Source organism: Silurus aristotelis, assembly GCF_946808225.1.
Source record: "Silurus aristotelis genome assembly, chromosome: 13".
Lineage (NCBI taxonomy): Eukaryota > Metazoa > Chordata > Actinopteri > Siluriformes > Siluridae > Silurus > Silurus aristotelis.
In genome coordinates, this window is record NC_139586.1 from 21,825,089 (window position 1) to 21,851,936 (window position 26,848).

Genomic DNA, 26,848 nt, shown 5'->3' on the forward strand with positions numbered 1-26,848 from the left:
AACTCAAACCAGCAAGTCTGAAATTAACACTGATGCCACAGGATAAGTAACAGAGATTACATTTTTAATCCATTCTAATGTTGATAATTGACTGATTGCATAGCTGTATAAATGTCCAGAGGTGCAGATGTCCCACCTGAAATGGCCAATAAGTATGTAGGAAAAGTCTTACGGCTCTTACATCTGTTCTAAAAGCAATAAAACACAACAGTATGGGTATTACAAATGTGCATTGAACATGTGCACCTAACAGTGTTAATACACATTAATCAGGCATAACATTTTGACATTAAAACATTATGAGCGGTGAAGTGAATAACACTGAATATCTCTTCACCTGTTAGTGGGTGGGATTTATTAGGCAGCAAGAAGTGAACATTTTGTCCTCAAAGTTAACGTGTTAAAAGCAGGAAAAATGGGCAAGTGTAAGAATTTGAGCGGGTTTGACAAGGGCCAGATTGTGACGGTTTGACGACTGGGTCAGAGCATCTCCATAACTGCAGATCTAGTGGGATGTTCCTTGTGACAGGTCATTGGTGGGCGAGGCACAGTAATGCTGGTGGGGGCGAAGGCTGGCCGGTGGGGTCCGATCCAATGAACGAGCTCCTGTAGCTGAAAAAGTTAATGCTGTTAATGCTCTATGGGTCAGGACTGTTTTAAAAGCAAGGGGGACCAACACAATATGGTGTTGGCATGTGACCATTATGATATGTCTGATCATTGTACAGGATTAATGAAATCAATTGGTGCAATCAGTCTCTAAGTAATCTACATATCAGAGATTTGACATTTGGATAATAATTCCAACACTTAGTGATATTATTTTGTAAACCCGTGTGGATTGAGTGGATTTCCAGGGTGCAGCCATGCCTTTAAATAGTACCAACACATCCACGTGCCTTCGTTCTTGTGATGTGACGTCACGGCGCTCATTGGGTGCCATCAATTCTTTCCCAGCTGTACGGGATAAAACTGACATTCCGTGGAGGAAACAGCATGAGCAGGGTTTTTACTGAAATAATATTGTAGGAGTTGTTTATAATTTGTCTTGTGTGTTTTCGCTGTATTACGGACATACGACATATTGACAGCCTGGATTGCGTTTATTTATTATGATGATCCAGTAGTTGCGGTTTAGGAGTTTGAGAGGTTGAAGAGCGCTTTCAGAGGAACAGTGCTCCATTAAAGAGCAGGTCATTACGTGTGTGTGGGAGAAGAACCAAGCGAGCCGCCATGATCACGTCCACTCCTGAGACTTCAGCCGGCCGCCCAACGCGCTCCGGAAGACGCAGCGCCACCGCCGGTGCTGCCGTGGCCGCCGGAGGCTCTCCGTCCTCGGTAAGTCCCACCCGCCTGAGCCGCCTGCAGGAGAAGGAGGACCTGCGGCAGCTCAACGACCGCCTCGCCAACTACATCGAGCGCGTGCGTCAGCTCGAGAACGAGAAATCGTCCATGCGGCTCCTCCTGGAGGAAAAGGAGGAGACCACGACCAGGGAGCTGAAGAATGTACGTCTGTTGTATGAGACTGAGCTGGCCGACGCCAGGAAAACCCTGGATAATACCGCGAATGAGCGAGCCAGGCTCCAGATAGAGTACAGCCAACTGTGTGAAGATCATCGCAAGCTTGTGACCAGGTACACAAGAACACTTGTATCAAAACAAAAGCATTGGCTATAGATACATCAGTCTTCCAACACAAACTTGGATTCTGTTTGCATTACTATTTCATTAGATCTAATAGGCCCAAACCTGTTCCAGCATGACAATGACACCTGTGCACAAATCCAGATCCATGAAGATCTGTACAAATATCCAAACCTGACCCCATTGCACTTGCAGGATGCACTGGAAGGACTTGTGTGTGCTCCAGGTCTTCTCAACTGACTTTAGTGTCTGACCGCACTAGTACTGGTGTTTACAGATTAAATCCACACCAAAATTGGTTAAGAAACCTTCATAGAAGAGTGGGGGTTAATATAATGACATGGGTGATGATTAGTGTAATTGTTTGGTGTCCGCAACTGTTTGACTGACCTCAACAATGAACTATGAAAAATGGACAGTTGGTGCCACCCAGATGAGAATGGGTTTCCTTTTGACTCTGGTTCTTCTCGAGGTTTCTTTCTCTTACCATCTCGGGGAGTTTTTACTTGCTACTGGTGCTACTGGCTCACTCGTTTAAGATAAACATTTACTTGTAAATTCATATTTTTTAACCTATTTATCTATTTTGGACAGTGTCCATTGTTAAAATTGTATAGATATTAAACTGAATTGAAGATATTATTATTTAAAAAAAATTTCCTCGGGACATCTGGTTGTAATTAGAGGTGTACATCAGGACTGGAATCCAGTAAAAAAATTGAAAACGGCAAGGTTGCATAAGATTTGATGCCGTTGTGGGCAAGCAGTCTGATCTAAAACCCGTAGGACACGAATGTGTGACGCATTTATGACATTTGTAGCATCCGCTTGTTCAGGGACTCAGTGGGTTCGGGCAGTAAATAATGATATGGGAAACAGGACCAGGCAAATTTGTTTAAAAAAAAAAAAATACCCCTCCATTTAGGCCATGCCAAGCTCTGGGTTATGCTAATACTGCTATCAACACCAATGTGTTGTCATCCCCTAAATCACAAACTAGCTGAGCCAGGTCTCCACAGCTGCATCGTATAACTGCCTTCAACATGCAGTTTTTACTACTTCTGCACTGGATTTCACATTAATATGATGTTAAATGTCACAGAAAAATGGTCAGTGGGAATAAATACCCTTGCTTGCAGTTTCTTACAATTCTAACTGTGAAACCAACTATTACTCCTTTTATGTTCTTCGACTATTTTCTCTTATTAAACATCATTTATAATCATGATAGCAATTTCCCAGTAGGACATCAGTGGAAAAAGATGAGCATGAAATTTGACAGGAATAGAAATTGTTGGTGTTATAATGTCCCCGTACAATAAGGTGTAAAAACAGTGTCTAAGTATTACGCTTGTGTAGAATAAGGGTTCTGCTCTATGACTTTCTTCTCCCTTCCTGGTGCAGGTGTGTATAGGCAATGTTCACACTCTCAGACCATGAGGTGAAATCAGTGAGGCATGTTGGAGAATAAAATGTCAAACTGCCTCCTGTTGGAGAAAAGAGAAGAAAAAAAAAATTATTATTTTGTTCTAACTTCAGTTTTGTTTCACAGAAATAACAAGAAAGAGGCTGAGTTGAGCAATGCAGTGGAGCGCTGGCGAAATCTTGAAGCTGCGCTGAACTCCAAAGAGGCCGATTATGCTAATTTACTAGCAGCTAATCGCCGACTGGAAAAGGATGTTTCAGAACTCACAACACAAGTGGAAAATGTGAGTTGTACAATTAAACTTTATTTAAATATTAAAACAACTGCCAGATAAAGATGGCTATTAAGCTGACTTGTTAGTGTTGGAATGGTTAAATGTAGGGCTGCAACAACTAATTGATCAAATCAATAATAATCGATTATGCAATTTGTTGACAACTTGGGTTGGGCTGATCGGGTTACGGGTTAACGTGAAGGCAAGATAACGCAGCCGCTTGGGAAATGCCGGAGAGTACAGTTTGAACGGCAGCAGGCAAAAAAAAAAATGTCCGTTCAAGTCATGGTCCGATCCAACAGACGCGACAATTGCTGAAGAAGTTAATGCTTGATGGGTCAGGACTGTTTTTAAAGAAAAAAGGGGACCAACACAATATTAGACACGTGATTATAATGTTATGTCTGATTGGTGGCCATACAGTTGTGCCTGGTCTGTGTATGTTCTTGTTCTTGGCTGACAGGAGTGCACCCTGATGTGATTTTCTGCTGTTGTAAGCTTTTTAAATGAAGGCTTATTGTCTTGTGCTTGCTATTTGTTTGTATTTATTTCTTTGACTTTCTACTTCTAAACCATTGTTGCTCCAGAACAGCAGCATGTCGTTCTCAAAACACTTGGGTTTGTCTGGTATTGTTACTAGAATAAAAGAAGAAAACTCATTGGGATGTTGAGTATTAAGAAGTAGTCTTTCTTGCACTCAGTTTTCTTCTATGCATATACCATTCTTTGTGTAGCTGGATGCAGCCTTGCAGAATGCCAAAGCTCAGGTCAATTCCGAAATGCTTCGTCGAGTCGACTCGGAGAACCAGATGCAGACCCTTCATGAGCAGATGGAGTTCCAGAAGCAGCTCAACGAACAGGTGGGAAACGATGCATTCTATTCATGTGCATTTATTTATTTATTTATTTTTACATTGACTAACTACTTGTACATTAAAATTACCCATAAAATAAAAAAGAAATTCATATTTATTATTAATAGTACTAATTTAGAGCTTTATTAAGAAATCAATTGCAATACATTCATTTATGTTGTTTAATGTTAGGAATATCCACAAAACAAGGTAGTTCCTGTTCTCTACTTTGATATTAATTGTGATATATTATGATTGCCAAAATATAATGATATATATATTATGATTAATATTTAAAATGTATTCATCTTCGTATAAAAATGAAACCATTGTGCAAATATTTAGACACACAACTGTCCAAATGCATCATAACATTGAGTGTAAATAGCCAATATTTCAAACCACTGAAAGTATAAGAAATATAAATGCAATCCTAAATATTGCCTGCAGGAAGTGCGGGAGATGCGAACTCGGTACGAGAGTCGTCTGGTGGAGGTGGACTCAGGAAGGCAGAAGGAGTTTGAGAGCAAGTTGGCAGATGCCATGCAGCAACTACGGCAAGAGCACGAATCCCAGATCCAGCAGTATAAAGACGATCTGGAGCGTACCTTTAATGCTAAGGTAAACATTCAGGGTACCTGGAACTCTGAATTAGTGCATGTTTATTATTTGAAATATGACTTAAAATATTGAGGGCACACTTGCACATAATATATTTGCCAAGTGTAATATTCAACAAAAATCACGTTTTGTTTACTGTTGGGCAAAAACACAACAAAAAAGGAGGGGGGGGGGGGGATGCAAGATGGTGTAACTAAACAAATTAAGTCTAAGAAATATGGTGATTGAAGGAATTTTTCAATCACCATATTTCATAACAGTGGAATAGATTTATTTTTTTTATTTATATAAAAAACACAAGACAAAAACATGTAGTTTTTTTGCTGTATCCTGCACACAAGAAGGTCAGTGTACAAATTGCATCACATAGTCACAGATGTACCTACACATAGCACAAGCTGCCAAGAAAGAACAAGAAGCACAGCCCAAATCATTAAACCTACTGTACACACAAACTTGACATCCCATCAGAATAAACCATATGGCAGTCGTATTCCATTGCATAATTTTACATATACAGTGGGTACGGAAAGTATTCAGACCCCCTTAAATTTTTCACTCTTTTTTATTTTGCAGCCATTTGCTAAAATTATTTAAGTTCATTTCTTTTCCTCATGAATGTACACATAGCACCCTATATTGACAGAAAAACACAGAATTGTTGACACTGTTGCAGATTTATTAAAAAAGAAAAACTAAAATATCACATGGTCCTAAGTATTCAGACCCTTTGCTCAGTATTTAGTAGAAGCCCCCTTTTGATCTAATACAGCCAGGAGTCTTTTTGGGAAGGATGCAACAAGTTTTTCACACCTGGATTCAGGGATCCTCTGCCATTCCTCCTTGCAGATCCTCTCCAGTTCTGTCAAGTTGGACGGTAAACGTTGGTGGACAGCTATTTTTAGGTCTCTCCAGAGATGCTCAATTGGGTTTAAGTCATTGCTCTGGCTGGGCCATTCAAGAACAGTCACAGAGTTGTTGTGAAGCCACTCCATCTTTATTTTAGCTGTGTGCTTAGGGTCATTGTCTTGTTGGAAGGTAAACCTTCAGCCCAGTCTGAGGTCCAAAGCACTCTGGAGAAGGTTTTCGTCCAGGATATCCCTGTGCTTGGCCGCATTCATCTTTCCCTTGATTGCAACCAGTCGTCCTGTCCCTGCAGCTGAAAAACACCCCCACAGCATGATGCTGCCACCACCATGCTTAATTGTTGAGACTGTAATGGACAGGTGATGAGCAGTGCCTGGTTTTTGGACACTGATCTTTGGGTTCTTCTTTACCTCTCTCACCAAGGCTCTTCTCCCCCGATAGCTCAGTTTGGCCGGTCGGCCAGCTCTAGGAATGGTTCTGGTCGTCCCAAACGTCTTCCATTTGAGGATTATGGAGGCCACTGTGCTCTTAGGAACCTTAAGTGCAGCAAAAAATTTTTTGGAACCTTGGCCAGATCTGTCCCTTGCCACAATTCTGTCTCTGAGCTCTTCAGGCAGTTCCTTTGACCTTAATGATTCTCATTTGCTCTGACATGCATTGTGATCTGAAAGGTCTTATATAAACAGGTGTGTGGCTTTCCTAATCAAGTCCAATCAGTATAATAAAAAATTTCTGGACTCAAATGAAGGTGTAGAACCATCTCAAGGATGATCAGAAGAAATGGAGAGCACCTGAGTTAAATATATGAGTGTCACAGCAAAGGGTCTGAATACTTAGGACCAAGTGATATTTCAGTTTTTCTTTTTTAATAAATCTGCAAAAAGGTCAACAATTCTGTGTTTTTCTGTCAGTATAGGGTGCTATGTGTACATTCATGAGGAAAAGAAATGAACTTAAATGATTTTAGCAAATGGCTGCAATATAACAAAAAGTGAAAAATTTAAGGGGGTCTGAATACTTTCCGTACCCACTGTACATATTACAACGAATATTTACATGTAACAGCAAGTATGTAGATGATAAACATGTACATTATATGGACAAAGGTATTGGGACACCTGACTTTTCCAGTAGTACTTAATTCTTCCCCAAACTGTTATTACAATGTTGGAAGTGCACAATTGTATAGAATCTTCTTTTACTTGAACACAGAGACCCAAACCTGTTCCAGCATGACGGTGCACTAAGTGAGCTCCATTGTTTAAATGGGCTGTAGTGGATGAGTCTATAGAGCTCAACCCTACTGAACAGATGAACAAGTTCAGGTACTGAATTTAATAACACCCTTGTGGCTGAACGAGCACAAATCTCCACAAACACACTCCAAAAGCAAGTGTAGCATCTTCCCAGAAGAGTGGAGGTTAATTATAACAGAAAGTGGGGACTAAATGTGGAATGGGATGTTCAGAAATATATAAATCGTATGGTCCAGTGTTCACAAACATTTGTTCATATTGTTCATATGGGAAGTTTTGATTAAAGATTTCATTACAGTTGGAAAATGCCAAGCAGGTGGCTTTGAAGAACAGTGATTATGCCACATCTACCAGAGAAGAGCTGGAAGGAACCAGAATAAAAGTGGAGTCCCAGTCTAAGCAGATTAGCAGCCTACAGAAACAGGTAGGGCACAGATTACTAGAGGTCGACCGACGGATTTTGCCGATTCTGATAGCTAGGTAGGATCGTACTTGCCGAAAACCGATGATTCAACAGATTTTTTCTTTTTTATGGATACTGGTTAAAAACAGAAATAAATATATTAATTCATAAAGAAATAAATATATTCATTCATAAATTATACTATTAATAAATATCTCACTTGTTAAATCAAACATGTGGCGTCAGTGATTCGCCTCTAGAGGCCGCTCTTGTTTTGATTTGCTTTGATTTTATTTTCCATAATCAACTATCGGTTAATCAGCAAAACCGAATAATTGGTCCGCCTTTACAGATTTCTAATTGTTTTATTAACAATTAATGACAATTTCTAATCGTTAATTGTGTCTCCAGTTTGTTGGGTGTTTTTTTTTTTGTTTTTTGTTTAGTTTTTTTTAACTGTCTTGTTGGCCACATAGAAAGTGTTTATCAATTGGTTTTGGTAGTAAGTTGTTGTTTAGTGTTCCACATTGATAAACTAGTCAAGCATTAATCTTTTATGTGTGTATTTCAAGCTTAAGTAATGACTTTGTCACAAAAATTTTAAAGCAGGCAAATGGGTATATGGCTTTACTAAACTCTATGTTCAAATGAGTCAACATTTAATCTTTAACTAGTGTCCGTCTTTAAACATGCAATTGGGATAGCAAAAATTATATTATTGATGAGTAGAGTAAAAGTAAGTGTGTGTGTGTGTGTGTGTGTGTGTGTGTGTGTGTGTGTGTGTGTGTGTGTGTGTGTGTGTGTGTGTGTGTGTGTGTGTGTGTGTGTGTGTGTGTGTAAGAACCGTGAGCTGGAGGCCCGAGTGCAGGACCTGGAGCGAGCTCTGGACCGCGAGAGGCAGCTCAGCCAACAACGGCTCTCCCAAAAGGAACAAGAGATGGCGGACATGAGACAGCAAATGCAGGCACAGCTAGAAGAGTACCAGAGTCTGCTAGACATCAAACTCATGCTGGACATGGAGATCAATGCCTACCGCAAGATGCTGGAAGGAGAGGAGAAACGGTAAGACATGAAGCATATAGCTACAAAACAAGACCGCTTTGTATAACAGGTTAACTGTTGAAGAGAGTATTTAAGATTTGGGGTATTTAAACTTCCTTGTTATGTTAGACAAGAGAGTATTGTAAAAATGTGTTCGCCATTTTTAAAATTTTTTTTTCCTGTCCAGACTCAATCTTTCCCCGAGTCCCTCTCAGCATGCTCCTGTCTCGCGTACACATGTCCATGCCACACGCAAAGGCTGGGGGAAGAAACGGAAACACGAGGGTGGGACGGGTCTTTCTCCGAGCTACAAAGTGTCCCAGCATGCGTCTGCTCGTGGCTGTTTGTCCATTGACGAGATAGACCTTAATGGAAACTTCATAAGGCTCAAGAACAACTCTGATCTGGTAGGACCTTCTGAAAATGTTTCTAGGTTATGTATAGAGATCTTTGGGGCTTTAGTCTGTAATAAGATTTTTTCTGAATTATTACTGGATGGTTAACTCAAAATGTGTAAAACTATAATTTTCTTAGAATATTTGCTTATTTTCTATAGTAAATGCAATTATTGCAATAAAAATTATTTTGGGGAGCACAGTGGTGCAGCAGCTAGTTTTGCCACCATACATCGTTATTTCATACGTCGATCGGGTTTGTCAATAAATATTCAACTATAGTTAATTATTGGGATTATCGGCTATCGCAAAAATCCATTACAGACGTTTTTTCAGGTTGCACTATACAGTACAAGAGCGGCCTCTAGAGGTGAATCACTGATGCCACCTGACACTTATTTATCTTTTTTTTTTTTTTTTTTATTCATTTTGGATGTAACTGTCTTGTGTTTTTTAGTTTGAATGCATATCTTTGTCAATATTTGACTACAGATTCACAGCGACGCTGATCAAATATTTACTGATTCAATGAATAAATAGTTGTATTTCAGCCTCATTTTGATGGATCTTGTTTCAGGATCAACCAATAGGAGGCTGGATAGTGAGAAGAAGTCAACCAGGAGGTCCTGACATCATCTTTAAGATCCCTGCATCCTACATTCTGGGTCCTGGACAAACACTGACGGTGAAAATATGCACAGTGTAACATTAATGTTTCGAGATGAGTTGATATGAATGGCGAGCTCTTGAAGTCCAGTAAGTTTTGACATAAGGGTTATACAATCAGAATCCGATCCCAGTGCTTTAAATCTGAGTGCCAGGCTTTAAGCAGGGGAGTTTAAATGTGGCGGCCTGGAAAAAGCATTGGCATGGTTAAGGTGTGATCATTCAACATTTACATTTGTGGCATTTTAGATGCTATTATCCAGAGATTTACGTTTGTCTCATTTATACAACTGAGCAGCTATGGGTTAAGAGAGGCAGCTTGGTGTACCTGGGACTTTTACTTCTTGAACTTTGAATCCAAAGTTCAATGCCTTTCTGTTGACTGTTCTCAGAAAAACATCTTGCTTTCTGTAATTATTTCTAAACCGTGTGTTAATTGAAACCGTACACATCTTGACTGAAAGTCAAAGAAAAGTTTTTCTGTTTTCTCAAGTTTTTCTCAATACATCTCAGGGAGTTTTTGGCCACTGGCTTGATCATTAGAGATAAACTTACAATTATAAAGAACATACTTTATAGTCTAAATTTGTATGTTATTTTATACAAATTTATAACTGCTTTATCTCTGTGAAGGTGTCAATTCTTAAAAGCGCTATACAAATAAAAATCAAAACAATTTATTCGTTTTTTTTTTTTTTTGCCCAAATTGGTTTTCATAAAACCCAGTATATTTATACACATTTGAATTTGTATTATAATCCCACTTTATTTAGATCGGTCTGCACATCATTATTTTGTTCCTCATGCAAATTATGGCCAAGACTTAATTATCAATTATTATTATGATCAATAATATAATTGCCTATCAATTATAGGTAAATCATTTTAAAGTCTCCCTTCAAAAAACGTAAATATTGATACAATAATATCAGTGATCTAACTGACATAGTTATTACCTGATCTAATTCTGGAAAAACACCATCGCTGCCAAATATTTAGTTTATAAAGTGAAATGACTTTCGACTTTGATAATCAAAATCGATGGCACCAGGCTTAATGTTTCATCCTTTGACGTTATTTTTGATGTTTTTCACTTGTTCAGATCTGGTCTGCAGGAGCTCGAGTGGAGCAGAACCCCCCAACCGATCTGGTCCTGAGGAGTCCAAAGACATGGGGAGCAGTGAGCGATGTCCGGGTGTCTCTTCTCAATCTGTACAGTGAAGTAAGGCTAATTTATTTCCTCTACATTAGAGGTTAAGTTTAGGTGTTAGGGTTAGTATGTTCCTAAATCTTCGCATGTTCGTACGGTTAATATGCTGTAAAAGTTTTTTTCCATTTTCTTCTCATGGAAGAGATCTCTCTATCCTGGCAGGCTCTCGCACAAGTGTCATATTTTCTCTGCATTAATGAGACTTTATGAACTTTCTTTTCTAGTCATAATGTTTTAAAAATTATGGATCATGATTAAAAAAATGTTGCTGGTCAGAATAACTGCACAAATGTTTTAATGCTATTATTCAGACCCGCAAAGATGCCAAAGTATTAAAAATTTACTTTTTAATACTTTGCAGGTCTGAATAATCGCATTAAAGCATTTGTGCGTTTTCAGGAAACGGCAGAGCGCTGCGTGGTGCGCATGCAGGGTCATACAGATGGAGATTCCGAAGAGGATCTGGACGAAGAGAGCAGTGGCGGGTCAGAGATTCATCTCCGTCGCCAGGTAACCTTTTGGTTGATTTTGTTTACAAATGCCCACATTCCAAAGTGTTGTTTAAAGGATATTACTGTGGGGGGGTTTATTTATTTATTTATTGTTTGTTTGTTTTGCAAATAAGAGTTTCTTTATTCTGTTAATACTTTGATAAACCACCCCAAAAGTAGTCAGAGCCACATATAAACCATGGAGCCACTAAGAATTGTGCCAAATCTCATAAAGGGTGGAAACTTACCCAATTGTATTATTATTACTGTTCAGGAATGTTTAGATTAATGTTTAAATATGTCATTCATTATTTTATTTTTTTAGACTTGTATTAAAAAATCTAGGTTTTGTTTAATCCTGCATCAATTCCAATTAATCTAGTTGATGCTGACTTTCTTCTTACATTAAAAAGTAGAGCTTCGATTATATGGCACTGAAACTGGTTGCTCTAATAAAGCAATACAGCCACAAAGTTACACAAAACTAAAATGTTACACACAGCAATGTATATGGGACAAAACACACATTTTAGTGTAAGCTCACCTGTTCCAGGTTTCACACACTTAGGAATTTGCTGGTCCTGCTGATATCAGTTGAAAGATGTACAGTAGTTTTTTCTTGATCGATCGTGTCGATTATTTATCAAATCGGTTGATTTACGTTGCCTATAGTATAATTGGTGGTTTATCAAAAATCACATCACGTACATGAACATAGCTTTGCTATAAAATATTTAAGACATTACCAGAGCACTTTTGCAAAGACTTCTACACACGTTGGCTAATCAATGTTGAGATCAATTGGGTCCGAATAAACATTTGACTTCTGTTGTGCGGTCAGTAATCTGTCTACTTAAGTCCACTTTTCATGTCTTTTGCAATGAAAAGGTGAAAAGAAAGAAAAAGAAATGCTGTGCTCTTTCCTGACCTGTCCCAGCACACTAGGTGAGACTCTGGTGATGCCGGCATGATTGTAACACATGCTTTTGCATTTTGAAGCTTCCCATTAACAGCATGATGCTTTTTTTTTTCTTTTAAGCACTGCTTTGCTTTGTGGCTCTCATTATATTTATTGACTGAATTCCGTCTTCATAAACATTGTAATTGGTTTACTACATCTGTCTACCATTCCTAGTCTCTCACTGCCCCAGTTATCTGTGTGTGTGTGTGTGTGTGTGTGTGTGTGTGTGTGTGTGTGTGTGTGTGTGTGTGTGTGTGTGTGTGTGTGTGTGTGTGTGTGTGTGTGTGTGTGTGTGTGTGTGTGTGTGTGTGTGTGTGTGTGTGTGTGTGTGTGGTTCATTACCTGCTTGCCAAAATAACAAGAACCTGACTTGCAAGACTGAGGTGATGCTGAAATCGTATAAGATTTGAATGAAGCGGCTGGACCAGCAACAGTACGTGTAGATTAGAGGATGATTTTGCATACGTTGTGCATGTACACTATATTTGAACAAGGTGCACAAACACGGATTAATGTGCTGTTCAATGCCTCAGGAATCCTGCTGTGGCAGAACCATAGTCTTCCATGTCTGTTTTAGTGGTGTGCCAAAGATGAGCAATCGCCCTAATAAATCCGGTTCTGCAGTGGTTTTTTGGCATGTCCTTTCTACTTCTGGACAGATCAAATGAAACAGGAATGTTGTGCATCTACCAATTGACGGGTCTTTATTGACTTGAATACACTTGCTTGAAAGCTTCTGCATACTATTTTAGCTGCAACCTGGAACATGAACAAGATGTTCCACTAGATTCTGGAGTGTGCTTGTTTCGATTTTTGTTGCTCATTCAATTGTAGTTGAATAAGCAAAAAAATCTTAACAAGCACACTGATCTATCTATCTATCTATCTATCTATCTATCTATCTATCTATCTATCTATCTATCTATCTATCTATCTATCTATCTATCTATCTATCTATCTATCTATCTATCTATCTATCTATCTATCTATCTATCTATCCTTTCAATTAATCGATCGATTTAACAATCAGTACATTTCAAGTGAAAACAAAACGCTGAAATATAAATGGTCTAATCGACTTAATAAAGTAAATTTTAAAAGATGCAATTTAAATGCTTATATTTACAAATGGCTTCATCCAACAATCCATCAGATTGCAGTCATTTCTGGGTGAGTCCAGATCATACATGAATCCTGAGACCTCAGCGGCTTAACAAATGTTCTTTCTTTACAATTGATTGAGTTTAGAAAATAAGGATGTTGATGTTAAAAGTAAAAAAAAAATGTTCACTAAGGAAAATTGAGATCAGTAAGGGTGTGTAACAGTACTGAAACCTATTTTCTTTGCTCAGTAACATAGAATGCACTATTATTGTTAATAATTATTATTTTTTTTAAACAGGGTTTTACACCAAATCAGGAGGCCAGCTGTGCAGTGATGTAACTGCCATCATCCCCTGACGTATACGCTGGAGAGAGATGTAGACACTCCACATCTTTTACACAAATAGTTTCATACATTTAACCACCATGTGTTGAAAAGTTTCTTGCAGCAAAATGTGTTTCTTATCCCAGGGCCCAAAACCAGAAAAGGGCCATAAAGGCCTCGTCTCATTCACATGAACACGTTTAATGAGGTATATTTAGGGCAAAGACTAAATTAAGACCAGCATATTAGGTTACAAATTTTCCTTCCCTGGTCTTTTCAATGCCTGTTGTTCGCTATTTATTTCCCCTGGCATGCCATATTGCCATATTTGTTTTGCACTTGCTGTACTTGCACATAATATTTTATTTATGTTAAGCTGATGAATGGTTTGTAGCCAGATGTGGTGAAAGTTTCCTGAGGATTAACATGGTAGACAGCTGTTAAACATGTAGCAATACTGAATTATGTTTTAAGGAAAAACATTTCCCCTGATTTTCCTGTTATGTAACATATTACTGTGAAACTTTCTTTCCTCACATGAATAATGGTTATTAATTTATATACACACTCATCATTTAATTACTATGAAGCCTTGATTATTACAAGGTGACCAAATTAACTTTTTTTTAATTTATATGTTTTCCTGACATTTGAAGTGGAACACGTCAAAACACCCAGAGACCTCAAGATGAACTGATTTAATATCATTGTTGTCTATTTAAGTTTATTTCCCTGAAGTATAGACTTTTTATATATATACATTTAATAAAGAATATGCTGTAATGCTTTGTGGTTGTGTTCATTATCTTCCTGTAAATGTTTTTGAAATTTACATTTTAAAGAAACCCATACACACAGCAATTAAAACTAATTTATAAAACGGTGCAGTTGTGGATTAAGGGCTTTACTCAGGGGCCCAGCAATGGCAGATTGGTAGTACGGGGTTTTGAACTCAACCCTCCAATGTAAAGGCCAACATCTTAACCACTAAGCTACCACTTCCCCAAGTTGATTTGAAGTGGCCCAAACACCTAAATTCTTCCACCAGCCATCTTTACTACTTGCACTCTGCATTCCAGTAGTAATTGTTCTCCTGGCATTTACTTTATGCTGATTTATCCATCAGACTTCCATATAGTGTAGCAAGATTAATCACTCCAGAGAGCATGTTTCCACTGCTCCAAAGTGCAACACAATATCTAATGCTTGGCCTAATCTTAAGCTTGTATAAAACTGTTTGGCCATGGACACCTATTTCATGATTCAGGAATGCAGGATGGTTCAACACTCTACAGCTTCACTCTGTAGGTTTGAAGCTGTAGCGTGTTGAACCATCCAGCTGACCTAAGGCAGAGCTAGTATGGCAGAAGTTTGGATTGTCTGGTATCTATTGACTGTACCACATGACTGTCGTTGAGCTTTTTGGTGTAACCCATTCTACTACCCCAGTTTGCCTATGGCGATTACATAGCTATGTGCTTGGTTTTATCCAGATGTGAGCAATAGGTGTTGCTGAATTCTTAAATAGGAATAAACACTTCTTCCTGGTTCCTCCCCCTATGGCAAAAGTGTCCAATCTTTTCCACAATGTGTCGGTGTGGGTGCAGGTTTTCATTGTAACCAAGCAACGGCCAGACATAAGTGTTTACATCTAATTCTTTTTATTTTCCAATGACTATCAGGCATGGCTCTTGCTTGGTTGGAATGAAAACCTGCACCCACTTTGGCCCTTTGTGGAAAAGATTAAACACCCCTGCCATATGTCCTACCTCTGGATGGACTTCAATTGGAGACCACTCTGTGCAGCTGAGACTGTTTCCATAGAAAGGTTGTTGTTTTTTTTACTGAACAACTCAACTAGGAGGATGGATTTGGACTGTAATATCAACAGTCTACTGCAATGGCTTAAGACTGCAATTTGCATGTACAATTCTACATTTAAACACTAATCACTGAACAGTACACCTTAACAATGATGGAACTGGAGTAAATTGACATTCAGTGCCACCCAGATGAGGATGGGTTTCCTTTTAAATATGGTTCCTCTGAATTTAGGGATAAACTTGTAGGCATTAACATGTAAATTCATTAGGGCGGTCAAATATTTAATCATGATTAATCGCATAATTGTCACTAAATGTACCTTAAATGAATACTTTTTAAGTTTTTAATACTATATACTCTGATTCTTTACGCAAACGTAGGTTTATTATTAGTGAAACCAGACTCAACATGAAGACAAAATATCCTTGTAAATGTTTTGGAAGTAATTCTGGTGTTTTAAATGACATAAATCATCAGAACACCAAATGGAACTTTTGCTATGTTTCCACACGGACGGTTTTAACTGGTGGATGTGTGCATCATAGCGGATTTTGGTGCTTGATTTGAGACTTGCCGCGTCAGTAAAACAATTGTTTAGTGACATGACTAAATGTGTGTTGCGTTGAAGTTGAATTTCGCCTCACATATTTATATTTTAAATAAAAACGGTCAAACAGAAATGCGTGCTGCATAGGTGGCGTTAAAATGTATTTTCATTGACACGTTATTAATGCGTTCATTTTGACAGCTCTAAAATTCATATTTTATTACCTCCTTATCTCTGTAAAGCTGCTTTGGGACAATGTCCGTTGTTAAAAGTGATATTGACATAAAACTGAAAAACTGAGTCTGGTATGTAGTAGGGAGAATTGTCATGACTTCAATAACCCCTTCACAAGTTTAATTCTGGATGAAAGACTTCAAGTAATGTAGTTCCAGGGATAAACTAAAGAAACTTTTTTTGTGAAGAAGGAAATGGTTCCAGCTCAGGTTGAAATGCTATTGGCTGGCTGGGTGAAACACTGTGAGCATCTTGTCCATTTAGTCCATCACTTGCTCTGTATGTTGTGCATAAACATCACAGACCTCACCACAGGATCAAACTCTCAAACTCGATCTTACTAAACAAAGAATATACTGAAAGAACAAACCCAGAGAACGTTTGAGCAGGGAATAGAAAAGCATCTGCTATCTTAACTGTATTTTTAAACATCCATCCTTTTAAAGGAAGCTCCCTTTATCTCTGAGCAGCGGCGGAGCTAAAAAGAACCAGACGCTATCTGAAGTAGGAGAGTGCCGTCTGCTCGAGCCCTTTTTAAAAACATGGCCCAGGTTGAAGATGACTAAGAAGGCACCATGTGACCTGAAGTCAAGTGGCCTACGTCGGGCGGGTGCTTATCTCGAAGCATTGAGAAAGGGAAGGGTGGCACGGAGGAGCCGCAGCACTTCAGTAGCGAGCTATGAAAATGCAGTTACGGTTTTCGAATTTGTTTAATGTTATTAGGTTTGAATACAATGAGTGAGTGATTGGATAAGAATTGGGGTCCAAGCAAGGAATCAGAAGCCTCTGTGGAGCTGATGAGGGTCAAAGAGTGCTGCTAAAGAACTTGGGGCCCTTCGAGTCAGTCTGGGATTTAAACTGACAACAATTTTGGGGTGTTTAATTTCTAAATCATTGGAGCAGTGGGAGTCAAGGTGGCAATGACAGAGTGGACGTTGCTGAAGCGGCTACTCGATGCCGTGCATCAGCATTCGACTCTGATTGGCCGAATTTGGTTGACAGTGATGGCAATTTTTCGTTTGTTGGTGGTTGCCGTGGCAGCGGAAGACGTCTACGCAGATGAGCGTACCATGTTCGTGTGCGACACACTGCAACCGGGCTGCTCAAACGTGTGCTACGATGCTTTCGCGCCCATCTCTCAACCACGTTTCTGGGTCTTCCATATTGTGGCCGTGTCCACGCCTTCACTCTTCTTCATTCTTTACACCTGGCACAACCTTTCCAAGATGACACCTGGGCAAAGTGCGGATGAGTGTGTACGAAACTGTAATTCCGAAAGCTGCTCCATTACTTCTCATCACCACCTGAGAGACAAGGTGGCTGAGATTTCGGAAAAAAGCATGTGTGTTTCACTGGCTCGTGGCACTGTCCAAAAAAACGTCTCTCAAACCAGAGGTTCCTCAGGAGTCCTATCCAAAGCCTACGTGCTTCATGTTTGCTCTCGGGCCGCACTGGAGCTGGCATTCCTTTCCCTTCAGTGGTTGCTGTTTGGTTTTTGCGTCCCGGTTCGTTTCCCATGCGCCGTTCCTCCTTGTCCTCAACGCGTCGACTGCTACGTCTCGCGTCCCACGGAGAAGAGCATCTTCCTCATCTTCATGTTCTGCGTGGGCGTCTTTTGCATCTTGCTAAACTTCCTGGAGCTCAATCACCTCGGCTGGAAGAAGATCAGAAGGTCTATGCAAATGAAGGACGGATGCAGGAGCAGTATTTACGGAGCAATAAATAGACGCTCTGGTAGGAGCAGTACAACGTCTCTGCCTACGCTGGAGCTGCTGGTGGAGAATCAACCCGAGTGGACGTGTGCAGGAAATGAGTGCTGCGTACCGTTAAAAGACGAGAAAGCAAAGTCAGTGCAGAAAGAGAGACACAACACCGCACATGTCTCGAGAGGAAAAACGCAGTCACTTAAAGGAAAAGTGTCCAAACGAAGTGCAGAAGTCTGGATATAAACCGAATCGAAAAATCCTTTATAATTTACACCTTTCTTTAAAACAAGTGAGTGACATTTTTTCCCATTTTGTTAAGCAAAACATATGCTGAGCGTGAAACACCAACACATGAAAATAAAGCATTTTTTTGGAATATCTGCAGATTTGTCTTTGATGTAACAGTCATACAAAATATTACAGTATATCTAAGGATTCATAATTAATTAATTCACCCACTTTAGAGATGGGAAGTAACGAAGTACAAATACTACTTTAGTGTACTTAAGTAGATTTTTCTGGTATTTGTACTTTACTTCACTATTTCTTTTTGGACAACTTTTTACTTTCACTCATTAGATTTTTTTGACACAAATATCTGCACTTTTTACATTTTAAAAACAGGCTCTTTAATTTACTTTTAATCTATTTGGAGACACGATCAATATTCTTTCTTCTCATTCAGCACCGTTTTCAGCCCATCAATCTGTTTCTTGTCATTGAGTGACTTTTTCAATCCATTGGTGTATCATTTCCTGGCTCACACACACACCGCATACATTTAGTTTATGAAGCTCATAATGAGCAGGGCAGAAGGCAACAGGAAGTATGGTGTGTACGTGGATGAGACAGAGGGAGTCAGCGATGTAAACATGAGTGAGAACAGAGACATTCCGGATTACCTGATCATCATCTTTTCTCTGCTTGTGTTCTATATGGTGATTGTTCAGACTGGTCACATTCATTTGATAACAAAATTTGTAAATTCTTTAATATCAATACATTAATATGATGAGGTCCAGTTACCAGCAGGACAATAAAACAGGTATTAAATTTACTGTTTTTTACCTAAATACGTCAGAGCCCAAACTTCTTTACTTCAACTTGAGTAAAAAAGTATAGTCAGCTTTTAAAACATGAGTATCTGTACTTCTGCTTGAGTGAAGGATGTGTGTACTTTTGCCGTCTCTGCCCCAATCTTTTTTAAATATTCTTAACCATTCTAATAAACAAATTCCACTCACAATAATCCATACTTACGGGTCAAAGTGTAAAAAATTCATTTTTTTTTAATTAATGTTGATATTTTGTGACATTTAAGTAACAAAGTGGAGCTGAACATCTCGAAAAAATGTGCCATTGAATTTATCGAATTCTGAACTAAATTTATCGAATTCAAAACTGGCATGTAAGGATTTAAGGCGTGCTGCCATAAAAGTACAGCATTAAACTGTTGTTAATGATGCAAAAAAAAATTTTTTTTTTATTTGAAAGAATAAATAAATAAAAAAACTACAATAAGGCCAAGAACACAATCATAGTCAAGTCAAGTTTAATTCTATAGCGCTTTTCACAACAGACATTGTCTCAAAGCAGCTTTGAATGGTGTGTATTTATCCCTGATGAGCAGCCGTGGCGACTGTGGCAAGGAAAAACTCCGTTAGATGTTATGAGGAAGAAACCTTGAGAGGAACCAGACTCAAAAATGGAACCCATCCTCATTTGGGTGATATCAAGAGTGTGATTATAGTCATTAAGCAATACAGAACACTGGAGAGTGAGAACTAACGAGCACTGGAGTGTAAGATTATAAGTAATGTTCTTTCTACAGTTTTATACAGTCATTATAGTTATAAAACTAGGAGCTACTGAGCAACTCATAAAATAGCTCAACATTTGTGATCATCACAGATCCAACACCAGCTTCATACAAAAGATGGAGGCTTGTGCTCTGAATCAAAACACCTATCAAGCATTTTGGGTGATAAGATATAATAGACACTGCCAGTCTTACAGCTTGTATGAGATGCATTCCGATGAATCCATTGTAACTTCAAAATATCACAAGTCGAGACATGACCTGGCCTACACAGGAGTCCTTAGGAAAAGTGATCAGTATGGGGTAATATACTGTCATTAGATAATGATTTAACAAATGACAGTACATCTATCTACTAGTATCTATCTATAAAATACAAATTTAAAAAGCATAAAAAAGGAAACCATTAAGTATACTATATATTGTTATGTAAACTAACAGACTTGGGCAGAATGTAAAAATGCAAATTCTAATACAATTTCTTGTAACGATAGTTTTATAAACTGTATTTGCATTTAGCTGCATGCCTTTAGTCTATGTTCATCGGTTGTTGGTCAAGTGGTAAGTGGTTCAGAGCCAAACCCAAGACATCACTCATGTTATCTGGCTGTCCTGCGTTGTCTCACAACAGCAGCTCCGCTGTACTGAGACAGAACAGAGCTGATGTGGTCACTTTAAACAAGGTTCCCATACAAACTTCATAACGGTATGAGGAAGATGCTTTTTGTTGTTGTTTTTCTGGTGATCTCAGAAAGACATGCCATACTTAAATTTGTATATTTGTGCAGGGACACTTTAGGGTAAAGCTGTAGAGTGTTAGGAAAAAATATATATATATATATAATAATAATAATAATAATAATAATAATAATAATAATAATAATAATAATAATAATAATAATAATAATAATAAATAAATAAATAAATAAAAAATAATAAAAAAATAATAATATTAAAAATAATCGTTTTAATAGTATTTTCAACATAAAGTTATAAAACGCAAAAAATTATATATATTGTTTACTGTAATGACTCATAAATAGGTTGCTTTAATGTCTAATTATACATTACATACATTATATGGGCAAAAGACTCAGGACATCTGACTTTTCCATCTGAAAATGGATGAACAACTAAAAAACTAACGAACACTTGTACAGTACAGTAAAAGTGGGAATCCTGTCCGGTCTCTTGCAACCAATATCAATCAAATATGCAATGAAATAAATGAATGTGTGCTGCTAAAATTCATAGATGCCAAACAGAAGAAATAAAAAATATTATATGAAGAAATCCTTGATATAAAAATTTTGTTCATTGTTCACAAACAAAGAGACTTTTCATTCTGATGCGAATGACATGTTTATTGACACAAATACTTACTTTTGAGAGATAAACTCAGGATTTTGGAAAAAGTACAGGCTTTTGCAAGAAATCCGATGTTTTGTGATGTTTGTACGCATTGTTTAGAGAAATGCACGTTTAAATATTAAGGATGATTCGAGAAATGCTCCAAAGCAACTGAGAAATTCTGATGCTAAGATCAAATTGATAGATAGATAGATAGATAGATAGATAGATAGATAGATAGATAGATAGATAGATAGATAGATAGATAGATAGATAGATAGATAATCAATCTCTTCAAATGTATGTTAAAAGCAAATTATTTACAGGATCAGAGGTTGCTTTTGATGTGTGCATACAAATAAAACAGACAGTAAATGTGCTAGACAATTATTTAGCATTTGTCATTTATTTATGCAATATACATTTTGTAATATATACATTTACATCTATAAAACACTTTGTATAAATTATACTGGAGAGTAAAATAATAAAAATTAATACATATGGTCCACCTGCCTCCCTCTGTCTCGCTCTCTCTCTCGCTTTCTCTTTGTGAAACAAATACTGTAGTGAGAAAACTGGCTGGAGGGCTACAGGACCAAAACGTGTAAAGGTAGCGGGTCAGTAGTGTTTTACACAAAGTCCAGAGAGACTCAGCATTATTATTATCATTCTGGATCTGGAAGTGAACGTTGGTTAAGTATATTAAATATTTATAATAACTTGCGTCATTCATCATCATGATGTGCTTTAGAAATAGATCTAAGGCACATTTTTGGAAATGTCAAAAGTAAACATTATATGGACAAATGTTTTAAGACGCCCGACTTAGCCGTATGTGGCTCTTTGACAACTAGGCGACACGTAAAATGTTCCAGCATGACAGTGCCCCCTATTGAACAACTCTGGGATGAAATGAAAAGCTGACAGCACTCCATTCCTCCTAACCCGCATCAAAATCCGACTTCACTAACACTGAAAGAGCACAAATCTCCACGCTCCAAAATCTGGTGGAACATCTTCCCAGAAGAGTGGAGGTTACTCTAACAGCTAATGGGAAGTAAACGGGAAATGGGATGTTCAAAAAAAAAAAAAAAAGCACATGCAAATCTTACGGCCAGTTGTCCACAAACTTTTGACCATACTGTTCTTTTCCTTTACATTTTGACAGTTTCTAAGTCTGTTGAATAAACGAGCAAATAAGCTATAAGCATGACTAAAGTTTTTATAAAGAGCAATAAAAAATTTAATGCATCACCCCTCTGGTCTCCTGTATGATAAACCGTCTAACAAAGGCTCAATTAATGAAGCACCACAGCTTAAGGATTTCACATTAAGGCCGGCTTAAGCTCGTCTCCTTTGTCTTGACTTTGTATTCAAGCGCAAGCTAGTGGTTTTGTTGGTTTCGCTGGAAATTTACCAACTTGGCAACCAGAAAAATAAAAAAATACTATGGAAATAAATGTGCCCCTGGTCAATATTGACCACTTTCTGTTTTAGTCAAACCTGCAATATTATTATGGCAATTTAAATGTACAATACTGTTTTCCATTAAACAAACTGGTCTCTTGGAAAAAATTGGACCAAGTGTGTATTGGGCTTGTGCTGATAATCAGTCCTAAATGTTCACTATGTTGCAACAGTTCACACATAAAACATTTGTATCATATTTGGTAGAAGCCTGAATTGATGGCATTCGGGATCCAGGACGAATATCAACGTGAAGGCTTTCTCGGAAATGTACAAAATATCGATGAAATGGCATAATATCGTGCTGATATTATGAGCTGTGATAGACGATGATGCAATTATCATAATCTGAGAGTTTAAGATCACAGGTACACTATACGAACAAAAGTATTGGGACACCTGACTGTTCAGCTGTACATGTTTTCTCCGCAAACTTTTACCACAAATTTGGAGAAACACAATTGTATAGGATACGTTTTAGAAACGGTGGCATTAAATCAAAACCTATTCCCTGTACACAAAGCCAGCTTTATGAAAATAAGTATTACATGGGTTGGACTGGAAGATCTGGAGTGGCCTGCTATAGAGCTCTGACCTCAACCCTATTGAACACCTTTGGGATGAATTGAAACGCTGATTGCACCCTGAACCTCCTCGCCTACATCAGTACTCTACATTAGCGCACTCCAAAAATCTAGTGCAACATCTTCCTGGAAAAGTGGAGCTTGTTAAAAGCAGCAAATGTGGAATGGGACGTTTAAAAATATGTCTAATGAATCTTATAGTCAGGTGTCTGGAAACGTTTGTCCATAAAGCGTACGTGCCGTGTAATAGCACTTATACTCAGGCTGCAGCAGATACTTGAAAAACTTTAGTTAGATTGATTTTAATATTGAGGTTATTCTATCATTGATATACGAATTTACCACTACACGAATGTGGCGTAACACGGAAAGCATTGCGATCAGAGTCTTTTTCCAGATTTGTATCCTGCTGCTGGATTTCTATGATTCAGTCGCATGCTCTTCTTTTTTTATTTTTTTTTTAAAAAGACTCAAATACTCGAAACAACAAAGAAGACCTCAAGCTAATGTATAGTTGCAGCCTCAATTCAATACTGTATCAAAATAATCAATTTTTCTACGGAATCACATCGAGTCAGTCAACGTACCAGCGAAACAAGGCCTCAGTGACAAAACAGAGTAAAGCAAAAATAAAAAATAAACAATAAAAAAGGCAGTCTTAGCCATGCACATATCTTCACACATCAGGAAATGAAAAGTCGTCATCATAAAGGGAAATAAATTTAAAATGGCTCGTTTAAACTGCGCAGCGCCGGTTATATTGGGACTATTCATGTGTTGATAATCAGGTGCAAACTTACTGGAAGATATTCTACATTTATTATACGATTTAGAAGAACATGTCTTTGTTTTGTTTAAAACTGTTGTACGGATGCCATGAAATGATTCGTTATTATTCCGAAGTACAAGTCTTTTGTATCTCGCATTGTATTTGATCGTACGTTTTAAACGCAATATTGTGACGGTGCAACAATAACCCTGATCTGAAACTGGAATTACGGCACTTGGCTAATCGGGATCTCGTATAAAATGTAATTTTCGAAGCTTTGTATACAATCAGATTGCCCGCTGGAAAAACGATACACTGTGTTATTTCATTTAGTGTATAATATTATGGCAAAAAATAAAAACAAAACAACATTATCTCGATGGTGAAGCTGAAGGTTTTCATTAATGACGGTCCGTGCTGATGGCGATCTCTTTAAAGACCGAGACAGGCTGATGTCCACTCGTGTTCATGACATGGCACAGGGACGGGTAGAAAGTGCAAACAGGAAAAATACATGTGCCATGTGACTGAGTTGTCTATACTAAAGCTTTAGTGCAATACGAGCACGATTTCCAAATACAGAAGCACTTCGGGGAGTTCGCAGAGGATGTGAAAAAGTCGTATCCAAATAACGACACATATTTAGTCCTGACATTTCCTTGCTTTGACCCGTATTTAGAATATTGTAAGACCGGTGTTTTTAGGACCGTGTAGCAGAACAGTCAGTTGAGTGTAAACATTTTAAAGGATATACACCAACCAGGAATAACAATATGACCACTAAGCGGTGAAGTGAATAACACTGATTATCTCTTTATCATGGCATCTGTTAGTGGGGTGGGATTTATTAGGCAGCAAGTGAACCCTTTGTCCTTAAAGTTGAAGTGTTAGAAGCAGGAAAAATGGATTTTGAGCGAGTTTGACAAATTGTGACGGCTAGACGACTGGGTCAGAACAAAACAAAACTGCAGATCTTGTGGGCTGTTCCTGGTCTGCAGTAGTCAGTATCTATCAGAATCAGGACTGTTTTAAAGCAAAAGGTGGCACAACACAATATAAGGTGGGGGGGTCGTAATGTTACGCCTGATCAGTGGCCATAAAGTTTCACCTGATTGATGTATCTACAAAATAAGGCTTCTGTTTCTTGTTAGTCGCCTTTGAGCTGCAGTTCTTCTAAAATGTAGAACAATAGAGTGCATGCTTTAGCTAAATTGCTAAATAGAGGCAAACTTGTTTTTACTCTGCATTATAAAAAAGAGCATTTTGTTGGTGTGCTGCAGCCTGGAGATCATTCAGACACGATACTCATTTCTTTTTCATCACACCGGTGTTTCACATCGATAGTTGTGAATCACATACATGGTGCTTTTTTTTCTCCTTGAAAAATCCTTCAGTCGAATCTGCTGAATTTGTGGAAGAACAACACCAAACCCTGAAGGGCAGTGCTCTGTTCATGACCTGGATTGAGAAAAGCTCTATAATATTTCAATCCTTATACCATCACCTCTCACCTTTAATGGCATTTGGAGGTCTGGAGATTTTTTACCAATCTATATTTCTAATGTAACTCTTTGCACATGAATTTGACTGATGGAATTCTTTCGAAATATAATGTTCAAATTGATCAAAGTGGCCTAACAGACACATGCAGAGCAATTATTTAAAATGCAAAATCACTGCATCGTCGTCATAGAAACACTATGACATACATTATTTGTTAGATATTTTGCAGAAATGTATTCTGTATCCTGACTGTATTCTTTCTGCAGAGCACGGAAACAGTCTCATTGCATTAACAGACTTTAAGTAATCAGAACTCTGGTAGTGCATGTTTATGTTTACAGATATTTTTTGGTTTGTTTATAACAAGAATTTTGGTCCTTTAAAACGGGGTCGGTTGAGAAACCCAAACATTGACTGACCTACTCTCTCCACTGTTACAGTAACATCCACGAATTGCCACCGACATTTTAAAAAATATATCTATTTTTGAGTCCTTCAATTTGCCGCTTCAAAAAGTAGACGATTTGTGAATTGGGAAGAATTATGGCGTGATGTTTTGGCACAACATACGCCCACCTCGTTCTTTAAACCGATTCGTTTACGATACAACGCTCGTTACTGATGTCGTGAATCCACACACTCTCAATAACTTATATGGGAACAGAAAACAAGGGCAAGAGAGGTGCGGATATTAAGTACTTGAGGAGATATAAACGTTCCCATGAGTAGAAGTACAGTTTTATAAATTGGGTTTCGGTCACGTTTAAGCTCAGTGCATTCACATATAAGCTAAACCACATACATATTATAAAAAAAAAAAAGAAAAACTGTGCAAAAAGAAAAAAAAAATTATCGAGACTGAAAAAAAAAAAAAAAAACGGGTCAAACAAATGGCAAAGGCTAAATCAAAAGCCGAACAGGATACTGCATATAAAAGAGAAATAAATACTTAAAAATAATGGGTTTTTTTCAGGCATCCAGGTCACTAAATGTCTAGAAATAATGGATCAAGATGACTGGACATGTTCAATCTTTTGAGACGGTTCTGTACTCATCGAGATTTTAATACAATTCCGGTTGTCTTGATTCACTACTATGAGAAGCTGAAAAAGAAAGCAGTGAAAAGAGGACGCTTCCATAGGGTTGGTCTCTCGTGCAGAGTCAGTGTTACAAGCCTCATTGCGGAAGGGGCACTAGGACCTCGACATAGTTGATGGGAAAGAAGCCCGAATCGCCGTTGATCATCCCTTCGTACCAGTTCTCGTCGATCTGATTGGTGAGGATGATGATGTCTCCTTCCCTGAAGCCGAGCTCGCCCTCGTTCTCGGGTTCAAAGTCGTACAGCGAGCGGCAGCACGGCTGGTCCATGTGCAGCTCCGTCTCTGTGTCGGGTTCGAAGTAATCTTGATCGGTTGCCTGTTCATACACGTCTAGGAAACAAATGTGTATAGGAGAGTTTCATGGATGTCCCATTAAACTGAATGCAACATCAAACTGTTTGATA

General features: G+C 38.1%; 3 protein-coding genes across 4 annotated transcripts in view; 2 read left to right on the forward strand and 1 right to left on the reverse strand.

Annotated features, from left to right (window-relative positions):
* The first annotated feature begins 894 nt into the window (after positions 1-894).
* lmnl3 (lamin L3) lies at positions 895-14,321 on the forward strand. 2 transcript variants are annotated; one of them, XM_083559210.1, is made up of 12 exons: positions 895-1,634; positions 3,197-3,353; positions 4,079-4,204; positions 4,649-4,819; positions 7,241-7,366; positions 8,187-8,407; positions 8,574-8,793; positions 9,359-9,466; positions 10,550-10,669; positions 11,057-11,167; positions 12,037-12,093; positions 13,512-14,321. In XM_083559210.1, exons 1-11 carry the CDS (start codon positions 1,234-1,236, stop codon positions 12,073-12,075), a joined length of 1,800 nt encoding a protein of 599 aa, XP_083415336.1. In that variant the 5' UTR covers positions 895-1,233; the 3' UTR covers positions 12,076-12,093; positions 13,512-14,321. The 2 variants fall into 2 exon arrangements, with proteins under 2 accessions (XP_083415336.1, XP_083415335.1); XM_083559209.1 differs by lacking the exon at positions 12,037-12,093.
* A 2,742-nt stretch (positions 14,322-17,063) lies between these two features.
* Positions 17,064-18,148, forward strand: gjd6 (gap junction protein delta 6; the record flags this gene model as incomplete). The annotated part of the gene is made up of 1 exon (XM_083559370.1): positions 17,064-18,148. One exon carries the CDS (start codon positions 17,064-17,066, stop codon positions 18,090-18,092), a length of 1,029 nt encoding a protein of 342 aa, XP_083415496.1. The 3' UTR covers positions 18,093-18,148.
* Positions 18,149-21,404: 3,256 nt separating this feature from the next.
* The window catches only part of sh3gl3a (SH3-domain GRB2-like 3a), a 35,844-nt gene continuing 30,400 nt past the window's right edge, over positions 21,405-26,848 (reverse strand). The window contains exon 10 of the mRNA XM_083559331.1: positions 21,405-26,774. Within this exon, the coding sequence (XP_083415457.1) occupies positions 26,521-26,774 (254 nt within the window). The 3' untranslated portion in view covers positions 21,405-26,520. The remainder of the gene's footprint in view (positions 26,775-26,848) is intronic.